The 14,457-nt window shown below is 40.9% G+C and overlaps 1 protein-coding gene across 3 annotated transcripts in view; it reads left to right on the top strand.

Annotated features, from left to right (window-relative positions):
• Nucleotides 1–8,070, top strand: part of CFI (complement factor I) — a 59,948-nt gene extending 51,878 nt beyond the window's left edge. For all 3 annotated transcript variants that reach the window (XM_025385435.1, XM_025385434.1, XM_025385433.1), the window contains 5 exons: nucleotides 372–475; nucleotides 655–758; nucleotides 3,482–3,762; nucleotides 6,176–6,280; nucleotides 7,655–8,070. In XM_025385435.1, the coding sequence (XP_025241220.1) occupies nucleotides 372–475; nucleotides 655–758; nucleotides 3,482–3,762; nucleotides 6,176–6,280; nucleotides 7,655–7,872 (812 nt within the window). In that variant the 3' untranslated portion in view covers nucleotides 7,873–8,070. The remainder of the gene's footprint in view (nucleotides 1–371; nucleotides 476–654; nucleotides 759–3,481; nucleotides 3,763–6,175; nucleotides 6,281–7,654) is intronic.
• Nucleotides 8,071–14,457: the final 6,387 nt, after the last annotated feature.

Genomic DNA, 14,457 nt, shown 5'->3' with positions numbered 1-14,457 from the left:
ATGTTGTTAGTTTATCCTGATGATTTCAGAATGTGATTCCCTTCTGAGCTGCCTCTGTCACAGTGACTGGACATGTGGCATCCTTTATAAGCTAGAGACTGGTAAATGTTTAACCTCTTGGCCAGCCCCTTTCTGCCACTAGTCCATCTTTAGGCAGAACTTCAGAGAATCAAGCCAATTTTAATATCAAGCCAGAATTTTTAAATAAGATAAATAGTATGGTTTAGCATTCAAAATAATTTACTAATGATTTCAGCCTGTCTTGTACTGACTGTGACTCTGCTGTTTTTGTGGCACAGATAATCAAGAAGTGTGTTAAAAAGGTTAATGGGTTCAAGATAATAATGATGTAATCTCTTCCTTTCTTGAAGAAAGAAGACGGATAAAATCATTATTACCTAAATTATCTTGTGGAGTTAAAAACAGAATGCACGTTCGAAGGAAACGAATTGTGGGAGGAAAGCCAGCACAACTGGTAAACTCGCATGAAAAGTCACAACACAACTGCCCAGAAACAGCCTAAATTGGTGGGGGGGAGGGGGCAGGAGGATGATGTAATTATAAGAGACTGGGAGTCTTGCCATGGAAATATCTTAGGGCTGTTTGTATCGCTATCTGTTAGAATGGCAGTGACCACACAAATGTCTTTTACAGGGAGACTTCCCATGGCAGGTGGGAATTAAGGATGCCAAAGGAATCACCTGTGGGGGAGTTTATATTGGTGGCTGTTGGGTTCTGACTGCTGCACATTGTCTCAGGTAAAAGATGTCTTCAGTACATTTTAGATTTCCTGAAACAATGAAGTGAATAATAGAGATTGTGGCAGATGATAAAGCATATCTGAAAAAGGTATTGACAAACTCCACTATATTAATTGCAAAGTATCCTCTGGTATTCACAACCGGAATTCCAGAGGCCAGTCCCGTAGAATCTACTGTGTCCTCCACAGACCAAAATTGCTGATCTCACTGGCAAAGGCAGATCAAACCCATAGCTGCCCAATTACTTCACCTGGCTTATTTGCAGGGTGGGAGAGTGAGTAGGTACTACTTACATTTTGTTCTCAACTGTGGTCCACCTATATTTTCTTTACTGTGTGGCTCAAGAGTCATGTTGTTATACCTAGTTTTGATTACTTTTCACCTAAAATGCAATGACTTTGCATTCCTCTTAGGATAAAAATTGAAACAAAAATTTTAACATGGCCCATGAGGCCCCATGTATTCTGACCTCTGCTAACCATTGCCAATCTCATCTTGCCCCACAGAGTCACCTCCTGCTCCTGTTCCACCACCTCCACTCTGAACTGCTTTCTGCTACTCAAGTGCATTTGCCCCCTCCTGCAAAGGGACCTTCATATATTGTTTCCCCTGCCAGAAATGATCTTCCTTATCCTTTTTCCCTACTTAGTAGTACCCTTTGTTCAGATCTCAGCTTGATCTTTACTTCCTTGGGGAGCCTTCCTTGACTCCCTTAAGTCAAAGCCCTCTTGATAAGTTCTTAAAAGCCCACATACTGTTCATTCCTCTCACTTTTCATGGTAGAATGTATTATCTTCATCAGTGTGATAATCCATTTACTGCTGCATCTTTCCCTAGACCCTGAACTCCATGAAAGCAGGAACCGTTTCTGATTTTGCTCATTTCTGCATGCTCACTTCTGTGCCTAACACAGTGCCTGGTACATATAAGTTCACACTAAGTATTTGTTGAATAAATTGACTAAATAAATAATATTTAGAACCTGTGATCCTGAAAAACAACCAAAATTAATATGAAGGACAGTATTCTTGGAACACTATAAACAAAAGCTTCCTGAACATCTCATTATTTCCTAGGACATCACCATTTAAGGTGATTACCTGAATCACCCTTATGTAAAGATAAATTCTGTTCAGTTAATGCTGTTTGAGAAAGCAGAAGTTATATAGATCAGGGATCCTCAACCCCTGAGCTGCAGACAAGTACTGATCTGCCTGTTAGGAACTGAGGTGAGTGGTGGGCGAGCATTCCCACCTGAGCTCCACTTCCTGTCAGATCAGTAGCAGCATTAGGTTTTCATAGGAGTGCAAACCCTATTGTGAATTGCACATGTGAAGGATCTAGGCTGCATGCTCCTTATGAGAATCTAATGCCTGGTGATCTGAAGTGAAACCGTTTCATCTGGAAATCATCCCCTCCTTCCCCCAGTTTTCCACGGTTCCATGGAAAAATTGTCTTCCACAAAACCTGTCCCTGATGCCAAAAAAGTTGGGGAACACTGATATAAATAATACATTTTTTGAAAAGATTTCCATGAAATTGTTTAAAAATAAGTTTTATTGCTTAAGGAAAAGCCATTCTATAAAATAATTTCTTGTTTGGAAATGTTAGACTATGAGGTCATAATTTAGCACCCTACTTCTAATCAAACCAAAAAAACTAAGCTATAATACTTTGCTGAAGTGACTCTATACTGTTCCATGAGAAGATGATGGTGGATGCCCAATTTGCTTGAAACTATGAGTTGAAAACTGGTATGAGGCCAGGTACGGTGGTTCACACCTATAATCCCAGCACTTTGGTAGGTTTGAGACCAGCCTGGGCAACATAGCAAGACCCCATCTCTAAAGAAAAAAAAAAGTTTTTAATTAGCTTAATGTGGTGGCACATGCCTGTAGTTCTAGTTACTAGGGAGGCTGAGGTGGGAGTGTCTCCTGAGCTCAGGAGTCAAGGCTGCAGTGAGCTATGATCATACCACTGTACTCCAGCTTAGGCAAAAGAGTGAGACCCTGTCTCTGTTTTAAAAAGAAAGAAAGGAAGAAAGAAATTTGATATGAAAATGTAGTGAAGCATAAGAATATGCAACATTTAGCTCATTCACCATTTCAACAGGATTTTAAAACAGCTACTATGATTCAAGTATAATAATAGGCACCAGGGCTGCATAGATGAATCAGACTCCATCTCTGGCTTCAAACAGCACAGTCTAGTGTGAGGAAAGACATGTGAACAAATAAATACAACGCAATGTTAGGATAAAGTTAGTCTTAAGGGTCAGGATAATGACTGCTGTGGCCTTTGCCCCGAGAACCTCTAGGGTTGGCAGAGTAATGAGTGTGTGTGGTCCAACTCCCTAGTTCCTTAACTGCATTTATGGCAAGATGCTGTCTCGTCTCTGCTTAGCAAACACCTGCAATGATGGTGCACTCACCTTAGAGGCAGTAAACTCATTCCACTTCTGGGCATCTCTAGTTGTTAGTGAGTTCTTTATGTTCCTCATATTGAGCACTTACATGGATTATTCCTAGCTTTATCATTTACCATTGACCTAATTCTGCACTAAGTAAATTTAATCTCATTGTTTCATGACACCAAGGATTTAAAAAAATCTGGGGAAATGAAAAAGGTTTTTAAAAGGGAAAAACATAAAAGTGAAGTGTCAGAATTCCTATTTATATTTTTTCTCAATATATTTTATTTCCTTTTTTTTTCTGTTATAGTGCCAGTAAAACTCATCGTTATCAAATATGGACATCAGTAGTAGACTGGTTACGCCCCAGCCGTAAAGATATACTAGTTGAATTCGTGGATAGAATTATTTTCCATGAAAACTACAATGCAGGCACCTACCAAAATGACATCGCTTTGATTAAAATGAAAAAAGACGGAAACAAAAAAGATTGTGAGCTGCCTCGTTCCATCCCTGCCTGTGTCCCCTGGTCTCCTTATCTATTCCAGCCTGATGATACATGCATCATTTCTGGCTGGGGACGAGAAAAAGGTATATGTTTTACAATTTGTTAATCGGAAGTAGAAATGCATGGGAGCTAATTTCCTAGCACTCAGAGAGAAGCATAACATCATATCCAGAAAAGCAAACATCCAGCCAAGGCTGGCTTCATGGGTTTGCGACCTGTGCAGCTGCCTGGCACCCCACGCTCAGAAGGCCCTGAGACTTGATTTATTGCTGTGCTGTCACCATCATGAAATTCTTCATAATTTTTGAAATGGCCCCACTCCACATTTCCATTTTTCACTGGACTCTGCAAATTGTGGAACCAGTCCTTATCTAGGCTTTCAAAGAACATACATGTTCTCTCTATGATCCTGAGGCAAACTTTGAAGGGTAGCCATTCACCAAGAAAAAAAATATAGAGGCAGGGAGACATACAGCATGGACCGTTTGGATTTGTTGGGGAGATGTGGGTAAAAGATAAAAAGGTTTACAAAGGGATAGCCTTGGTGTATGTTGAATCACTGATGCCCACAACCCTCCTTCTCACTTCCCTCCTCCCTCCTTCCCTATTCCCCATACCCTACGCTCTCTACAAAGAAAAAAAGAACATAAGGAATTCATTTTTTGAACTTCTAAGAAGACTTGAGGTGAACACTTCCTACGAATAAAAGATCTGGACACTCAGAGACAAATTATTAGAAAGACTTGCTGAATTAGAGATTAGATTCGAATTAAACTAGCCAACCCTTTCCCTTCATCTTGAAGATTTAACCTTGGGCTGGGCACAGTAGCTCATGTCTGTAATCCTAGCACTTTGGGAGGCCAAGGCAGGTGGATCACTTGAGCCCAGGAGTTTGAGACAGTCTCTACAAAAAATTTAGAAATTAGCTGGATGTGATAGTGTGTACCTGTAGTCCCAGCTCCTGGAGGTTGAGGGGGGCTGAAGTGGAAGGATCACTTGAGCCCAGGAGGTTGAGGTTGCTGTAAGCCATGATTGTGCTACTGCAGTCTAGCCTGAGTGACAGAGCGGGACTCTGTCTCAAAACAACCACAAGCATAACAGAAAAAAAAAAAAAAAAAAAAAAGATTTAACCTTAAAATTTAGCTTCCTTTTAACATCTTAAACTCTCTTTGTTAGCAGAAACTCTAAGTACCTTCATTGCACTGGTCTTGCAGACTTATATTCCAACACATTCATTATAATTGCCACATTGGAAGGTGTAAAATATATGTAGAAATAAATCTGGATTTGTGGTATGTCTGAATACCCAAAACTTCTAAAACACCAAATTGTGCCCAGCCTGATCTAGCATTTACCATGTTCCCTTATTCCATGTACTTCATATAAACTGGTAGTTAGATATGTCCTTAATCAATGATTAATTTATTGATTAAGGTTTAACACATTTGTTGATCATGGTTTAACACATTTATTGAGGATTTACTGTGTGTGCAAGATAACAATGCTAAAGTGCTAGGATTTCACTGATGGAAAATATGGACCCAGTCAACGAACAAGGGGATGAATAAGTTGCACGGCTGAAAGATGAAGTCCAGCACTCAAGGTGTTTACTGATAACCTTAAAGTCTAGTAGCTAAAATTCTGCCATTTTGCTGTCTCAGCTACCATCAGAGAGCTGAATGTGACAAGTGCCTCAAGAAGCTTACAAGAGTGCCAAGGTACTAGCTATCTCCTGGGCCATTAAGAATTGCTCACAGTTTTAAAGGCTTTTCCCAAATTAGGGGAAATAAGAAATTACTATTTTTTAAGAAGCTCTTGTTCTAAGGAAGGCAGGTGTCTTGAGACTAACTAGAAGTAGAGCTTGAAGGAAAAAAAAATAAACTCCTTCCTGGCTGGGCACGATGGTTCATGCCTGTAATCCCAGCACTTTAGGAGGCCGAGGGAGGTAGATCACTTGAGGAAGAAAATCCTAAATCCCCTTTTAAATAATTTCAAATCACTTAGGAGATGGATTTTTCTTCCCAGACACACAAAAACACACAAACATCGATAACTTCATATGTATTTCCTTTATTTGAAGTTCTTATATTAAAACATTGTTTTCGCTTTAACAAACATTCTCAAAGAAATAAGGGACTGTAAGAAGATAGGAGGTATTTATGTGAAAAGACCTTACCACTGATTCCTATCCAATTGCCTGACCGAGTTCTGCAACCAAAAGGGAAAGATTTTATCTCATTCAACTTAGGGTACCAGCTCTTTATTAAATGAGTGTGACTTCAGACCATATGTTCAATAGTCCCCCTTGACTATCCATCCAGTTTTAGAAGTAGAGATATGATATGATTAAACATGCTAAGGAAGTGTCCTCAAAAGTTTATATATATTCAAGACTATATACCCTTTCATAATCCTAATGGTTTATTAAGTTATGACAGTATGTATTTAGATTTCTCATTTGTGACTTCTAAATGTTTGCTTTCTCACTTTGTTTAGATAACGAAAAAGTCTTTTCACTTCGGTGGGGTGAAGTTAAACTAATAAGCAACTGCTCTAAGTTTTATGGAAATCGCTTCTATGAAAAAGAAATGGAATGCGCAGGTAAGTGCCAAGTGGTTTATCCAAGATGTCAAGATGTATGTGTTTCTCCTATCAAACATCTACTCCCACCACATCAGCCCCATGCTTTGGGCCCTAATTCCCTCCATTTGACCTTCTGGCTGTAGCACTGTCAAACTCTTCCAGTCCCTTCCCTGTAGCTCAGGTTTCTTCCTCTAATACTATGAGGAAAAATCCTCCTTAAGCGATTCTATAGCAGCACAGCAAGGTGACTAAGAGCACGGGCTCTGGAACCAGACCTAGATTTATATCCCAGCTTTTATTAATTGCTAGTCATGTGACCTTGAGCAGGTTTCTTCATTTGTAAAATTGAGGATCATAGATAAGGCATCTGAGATGCAGAGCAGTTACATAATTTGCCCAAAGTCTTACAGACAAGAGGTGGTATACCCAGGATCAAAACTAAATTACTTTTAAATACAAATTCAAGTTATCTCATCTCAAATGAGATAAGATTTACTTCCAGTTGGAAGTAAATTTTCCCTCCATGGAAATCACAGTGCATTTCTTATGCCACGGACTCCTTTGATAACATGGTTAAGCTAATTCTCCTGCCCAATACAATAATAGCAGCTCCTACTTTTGGAGGTGATACAAAGGCAGGCAAAGTACCAGCCAGTGTAGTGCATTTAGGTGCTTTATTGAAACCATTTCTAAATGGTGTATTACTGAAAAGGCAGTTATTGGCATCCTATAACTTCTTGGATACAGTGATTTAAAAATCTCAGAAAGTCATGAGTGAGAAGAAAGTGTCCTCCTATCTTGAAATGGAGTTCAGGATTACAGTGGACAAAAGGGGGGAACAGCACAAAATCTCCCAAAAGGGATTATCATGGTCAAGAGGACAAGCTCTGAGGTGTGGCTACCTGGGTTCAAGTCCAGACCTTGTCGTTTGTAGCTGTGTAACCTTAGACAAGTTAAACTCTGTGTCATAGTTGTCTCATGTATAAAATAGGGGTGATAATATTTGCCTCACAGGGTTGTAGTGAGAATGAAGACAATGAGTGACTAATAAATATTTAGCACTCAGTAAGCACTAGGTAGTCCTGTCATTTTCCCACTCAGCATTTGGTGCAACTTTCAGGTTGCAATCCCATCTCGGTACTCAGTTGCATAAAGTAGAGAACACAGAAAGAACATGCTGAATTGGGGGAATGAATAGAAGACTCGTAAAGCATTTTCCAACCTGCATCTCTCCAACTCTGCAAGCCCAGCCGGGGCCTCTAAGGAGAGCCCATGCTATTGCTGTCAGGAAACTGTAAGAAAGCCAAAGTCGTTAAATGCCCTGGAGGAAGCATGGCAGCCTTGAAAAATGGAAGGAAATGTGTGATTTTCTCTTTCCCATTTCTTTCTTAGGTACATATGATGGTTCCATCGATGCCTGTAAAGGGGACTCTGGAGGCCCCTTAGTCTGTATGGATGCCAACAATGTGACTTATGTCTGGGGTGTTGTGAGTTGGGGGGAAAACTGTGGAAAACCAGAGTTCCCAGGTATTTACACCAAAGTGGCCAATTATTTTGACTGGATTAGCTACCATGTGGGAAGGCCTCTTATTTCTCAGCACAATGTATAAAATTGTGATCTCCCTCTTCTTTCTGTTCTTTTTCTCTCAAGAGTTCCATTTAATGGAAATAAAACTGTATAATTAATAATTCTCTAGGGGCAAAAATGAAGCAAATCTCACTGGATATTTTTAAAGGTCTTCACAAAGTTTATGCCATATTGGAATTTTGTTGTATAATTCTCAAATAAATATTTTGGTCAAGCATACGAGTTTTATTTATCAGAAAATTTTATTAAATTATATCAGTGCAGGAGTGATTTATTGACTAAAGGTACAACTAATTGAATAATGTTGGACTCACATAAGGTTGGGTTCAAATCCCAGCTCTATCACCTACTATGCCCTGGACAATTTATTATCTTCTTTGTGTCTCCTTTTCCACCTATAAAATGGAAACTGGAATTGTATGAAAATGAAACTACATACTTATATAAATGTTTGGCATAGTACCTGTCACAGGGTAATAACTGACTTGACAGCTCTTGTCCCATTTCCCTGCTTCCTCTTTTTCTTTCTTTCTTTCTTTCTCTTTCTTTCCTTCTTTCTTTCTTTCTTTCTTTCTTTCTTTCTTTCTTTCTTTCTTTCTTTCTTTCTTTCTTTCTTTCTTTCTCTTTCTTTCTTTCATTTCCTTCCTTCCTTCCTTCCTTCTTTCTTTCTCTCTTTTTCTTTCTTTATTGCTTTCTCTCTCTTTCTTTCTTTCTTTCTTTTCTTTCTCTTTCTTTCTTTTTTTGAGACAAAGTCTCCCTCTGTTGCCTTGGCTGGACTGCAGAAGTGCCATCATAGCTCATTGCAGCCTTGAACTCCGGGGCTCAAGCAACCATCCCACCCCAGTCTCCCAAGTAGCTGGGATTACAGGTGCACACTACCATGCCTAGCTAATTTTAAATTTTTGTAGAGAGGCATCTTGCTTTTTTGCCCAGGCTAGTCTTGAACTCCTAGGCTCAAGGGATCCTCCCACCCTGGCCTCCCAAAGTTCTGGGATTACATGTGTGAGCCACTGCACCAGGCCCCTGCTTCTTTAAGTATTAAAATTTCTTGAAAAATTAGCCTTTGCTCCCCTACTTCACAAGCATTCCTTGACCCTCTCTCTAAACCTCTCCACAGATAATTCAATAAAACCACCTACCTCCATGGTGTCAGACCTCACAGTCACTTATGTTCTCATCCTAGCAGCATTAGCCCCTCAGGGCATCACACTCCTCCCTCGCTGCTGTTCTCAGCCTCTTCCTTCTGGTTGCTTCTCTCACTTTGCCTTTCCCCAGTAATCTCATCTAGACTATGTTTTAAATCCTGCCTACAGTCCAGTGACTCACAAATCTGGATCTTCAGCTCTGACCTTTCCTAGAACCTCAGATTAGTATATGCCACTGAACACTAGTATATACCATTGCCATGTGAATATCTAGTAACATTTCAAAAGAAAAGTGGTCAACCCAAACTCAACAGTTGCTCCTTCTTAACCTACAGAAAATAGCACCCCCACCCCACCCCAGGGCTATCGTAGGCGCCCAGTCTCCCTCTATCACACCACCTACTTTAATCTCAGCATAGCACTTGAATTCCCCCAGTGTATTCTGTTTTGATTGGGTTGTCTACCTCTTTTCAACACTGCCTCCTCCAACTACGACATACGATACATAACAAGAGAGACCTCATTTGTCTTCCTTCTCGCTACATCCCTAGGACTTGCCTCACAGAGGCTGCTCAGTGAATAAACATTAGCTGCTGTTTTTTTTTTTTTTTTTTTTTTTTTTAAGCACAGCTATCCTTATCCTGAAGACAGACATATATGTTTCATATAAATATTACCTTTATTATGTTATTTAGGGCCAGTCTTGGATAGAGCCCAGTTGGTCTAATAATATAAATACCCATTTTTACATATATTCCAAAATCAGTTACTGCCCAGATTTTCTTTTAAAAATTGTGGTAAAATATGCATAACATAAAATTAACCATTTTAACTATTTGTAGGTGTAAAGTTGAGTGACTAAGTACATGCCCATTGTTGTACGATCATTATCACCATCTATCTGCAGAAAATTTTCATCTCCCCAAATTGAAACTTCATATCTATTAAACTATAACTCTCCACTTCTCCCTCCCATGCTGCCCAGATTTTTCATCCATTAAATTCAGGAAAGTATTTGGTTATTTATTGCTGGGCAGTTCGCCTTTCAGTCTCTCATGCTGTTGCTGTCAGACAGGATTGGACCAGAGTTATCACAAAGGCTTATTCACTCATGTGTTTGGTACCTCGGCTGGGAGGACTTAGACAGCTGGGGCTTCTCAGATATGTCTCTCTATGCACTCTCGCCATGGGCTCTCAACATGGCAGGCCCAGGGGTGCTAGACTTCCTACATAGCAGCCGATGAGCCTCCCAAGAGAAACTGCAGAACCTACATGGCCTTCTCTAACCCAGCTTTGGAAGTCACTTAACACCACAAAGACCTGCCCAGGCTCAAAGGAAAGGAAATAACCCATCTCCTGATGGCAGCAGGGAGGAGGTGTATCAAAGAATTTATGGACATATTTGGAAACCACCTTGTCCTAACTTAGCAATCCTGGAGCAATGCAGCACCTTAGAATATGTCTGTGTATGAGATAAAAAGAGAAAACTGGCTGGGCGCGGTGGATCATACCTGAAATCCCAGCACTTTGGGAGACCAAAGTTGGTGGATCACTTGAGGTCAGAAATTTGAGACCAGCCTGGGCAACATAGTGAGACCCCATCTCTACCACACACAAAAAATGCTGGGAGTGGTGGCGCACATCTGTAGCCCCTGCTACTTGGAAGGCTGAGGTGGGAGGATCATTTGAGCCCAGGAGGTTGAGGATGCAGTGAGCTGTGATTGCAGCACTGCACTCCAGCCTGGGTGACAGATCAAGACCTTGTCTCAAAAAAAAAAAAAAAGAGAAAAGTACTCAAGTGCTACAAGGTGGGAAACCCAGCATATAGGGCATCCTCAGCCAATCTAGGAAGGGGGCCTCCAAAAGGGCCAAGCCAGTCTGCACTGTGATCTAGCATCTGGCAGCTTCACAGAAAAGTGGACCAGGGTCAAGGCTTGAAGGGTGAAGAGCCAGCCCTCCGAAGTGACTCTATGTGGCAGAGACCAGGAACAGCAGGAGTGAGATGACCTGACTCCAAGCTTCTCCTAGTTTAGAGGTCTGTCTCAGCGCTCCTAATTCCAGACAACAGAAGCCAATCTAACTGGTTTAATGAAAAAATTAATTCATTCAAAAGTATTATGCAGTTCATAGAATTTCCAAAAGAGCCAGAGAATTGGAGTCTACACATCTGGAAATAATGCTCACAGACCACACTGCAGGACTGCTCCATCAGAGACTACCATGGCCATTAGCATGGGTCCCCATCTCCACGTACAGCTTGTACTGCAGAGACTGGGCACTGGACATTCCTGCTTCTGTGAGCTAGCCTGAAGGTGGCCAGGGACAAAACTCATTGGATGTAGAGCTCTGCCTTCATCTTATATTTAACCCTGGCTTCAGAGCTGTCTTACAAGAGAAATCGGAAAATAAATTATGAAGCTGCACCTTGCCAGGTACAATGGTAAGGAAAACTCAAGGGAGATCTAGAAATCAGCCTGACATATTAAAGAGGGGTTCTTCTGAGGTGAGCTTAGTCTGAATTATGGAAGAACTTTCCAGGCAGATACAAATGCAAAGGCCTTGCAGCGTGAGGAGCTAACCACACACAAGAATAGAGAGCAGTTCATTGTGACTGGAGCCCAGGGTGCAGCTAAGGAGCTGGAGAGGGGGAAAGGCCATACCAGGGAGAGCCTCATGCCAAAGAGTTGGGATCACTAAAGGATTCTAGGAAGTTCAAGCTGGAGACAACGAGGAAGATGTATTGGAAGTGGGTGAGAGAGGGTAGGGAAGATGGTTAAGACACTCTTGGAGTAATCGAATGAAAAATAATGAAGGTAGAAACCAAAGCAGGGATAAAAAGGATGGCACTGACTCTAGATATGTTGAGTGAAATAGATGGCATTTGGGGACAAATAGATTACAGTACTAGGGAGAGGGATTTGAGTCTAGGATAATTCCCAGGCTCTTAGATGGTGAGGTGATTGGCGTTGCCACTGGGTACAGAAAGGAAGGAAGTAGAGGAATGGAATCAGGTTTAGACAGTTAGGGATATTTTGAAGTTGTGATGTCTAAGGAAGCCCAATGAAGGTGTACAGTATATGATAGGAAATACAAAGCTGAAAATCAACCAGAGGTTTGGAAGTAGCCGGGAACCCTAATTAGAAAAACTACGTATGGACTCTGTCCTGATGGTTTAAAACCCTGCAGTCTCACCTAAGTGGGTTCCTTTCCATCCCTACTGTGTGCCAAACAATCTTACATTGTGCCGACAAAGATAACTTGAAAATATCTCTTTGATCAAATTTTCTTGATGGTAGACCCCCACCATATCCAAGCAGAGGGTCATTGTCTTCAACATATTATGGAACAAGCCCATGCTCATAGATCTGGTGCAGCCATCTCTTGTCCTTCACTTCATCCTAACTTGAAAGCTATTGATGCCATTGACTTTCTAGCCAAAGGGTGGAACCTAGTACTTATTTCTCTTTAACTTAAGTTCCCTTTTAGAGACTAACCTTCCAGCCTTGGTGAGGTTGGAAATTAAAGAAATAAAGAGGCCAGGCGCAGTGGCTCATGCCTGTAATCCCAGCACTTCGGGAGGCCAAGGTGGGTGGATCACGTGGTCAGGAGATCTAGACCATCCTGGCTAACACGGTGAAACCCCGTCTCTACTAAAAATACAAAAAAAATTAGCTGGGCATGGTGGCGGGCACCTGTAGTCCTAGCTACTGGGTAGGCTGAGGCAGGAGAATGGCATGAACTTGGGAGGTGGAGCTTGTAGTGAGCCAAGATTGTGCCACTGCACTCCAGCCTGGACAACAGAGCAAGACTCCGTCTCAAAAGAAAAAAAAAAAAGAAGGAAAGAAAGAAAGGAAGGAAGGAAGGAAGGAAGGAAGGAAGGAAGGAAGGAAGGAAGGAAGGAAGGAAGGAAGGAAGGAAGGAAGGAAGGAAAAAGAAAGAAAAACTTAAAAAGAGAAAGAAATAAGCTTTCCTGTATTAGGCCGATTCATCCCAAAGGCAGTAGCAGGCAAGGCCCAGACCCAGGAAAAGTCTTGATAAACACTATCTAAGAAGTCAGGACATAAAGGAATGTGCTCTGGAGACTCTCCCAGCACTCCCTCAATGTAAGGAGAAGAAAAACAAATTTTCCTTTCTCTTACAGTATGAATTTATAGATTCCTGTTCTCTGTAATTGGCAACTTCAAGCATTCTGTCTTATCTAAGTTGTGGAGTGAAGGTCATAAACTGTCTGAGCAGGCCTGAGATACAGCCACCTGGACACCATAGTGAAGGTCATGGAATAAGCCATGCTAGGCACTAAAGGAAAACCTAGATAACTGACATCTGGGTTGCATAGCAACAGTCATGTGTAATCCTGAGTTATGAACCTATCACAATTTGATTAATTGTTCTGCTTCTGTATCTTTGCTTTCGCACCACTGTAACTGTAAGCCTGCTTCAAGCTAGCCCACTCCCTTTTGAAGTGTGTATAAAAGTCAAGTGCTATCTTTGTTCTAGGCCCAGTTTTCCAGATGTAAGTCTGAGTACACTCAATAAAGATCCTCCTGCTTTACCCTGAAGTCTCTCTCATCCACCTGATTCCCACAACATTGGCACTAGGCATAGATTAATCATTATGGATGGAATTGCTTCACCATGTGGCTTTTGTTTTCATCCTGGACAAAAATTAACCATTATGGCTGGAACTGTTTTCACCATGTGGCTTTCATTTTCATCACAATGAACACTGCTGAGGCCATTAGTGAGACATTGGAAAATACTAAAAAATAGAAACTGCCATTGATCGTTAATATTTTATTGATTTTTTGTTGTTTAACACAAAGCATTGTTTAATATTGTAGTTTCCAAGCATTCTAAGTTAATATGGTACATTAAACCCCACAAATTTTGCATTCTCATCTCATCAATACTATCATGTTCCATGATGTTCATATATATAGAAGAAACCATTAGGTGTTTCTAGAAGTGATCTGACTGCCTATCCTGATTATTGTTCTGGGAAGTTCTACATAGAAAATATAGTGTAGGGTTGGGTGTGGTGGCTCATGACTGTAAGCCCAGAACTTTGGGAGGCCAAGGCAGGAGGATCACTTGAGCCCAAGCGTTCAAGACCAGCCTGGGCAACATAGGGAGACCCCATCTCTATAATAACAACAAAAATTAGTCAGTCACGGTGGTGTTCACCTGTATTCCTAGCTACTCAGGAGGCTGAAGCAGGAGGATTGCTTAAGCCCAAGATCTCAAGGGTACAGTAAGCTATGATCATGCTACCCCAGCCTGGGTGAGAGAATGAGACTCTGTCTCTGAAAAAAAGAAAAGAAAAGAAAGCCTAGTCTTGGCCACCCAGAATTTCCCATTTCAAGGTATTTATTAATATATCATTCAACAAGAATCAGCACAAATATAGTATACTATATATTTTCATAATTTATTTTGGTATTCACTATAATTGCATTTCTTTT

This window comes from Theropithecus gelada, chromosome 5 (assembly GCF_003255815.1).
Source record: "Theropithecus gelada isolate Dixy chromosome 5, Tgel_1.0, whole genome shotgun sequence".
Taxonomy (NCBI): Eukaryota; Metazoa; Chordata; class Mammalia; order Primates; family Cercopithecidae; genus Theropithecus; species Theropithecus gelada.
This window is presented reverse-complemented; position numbering and strand designations above follow the sequence as displayed.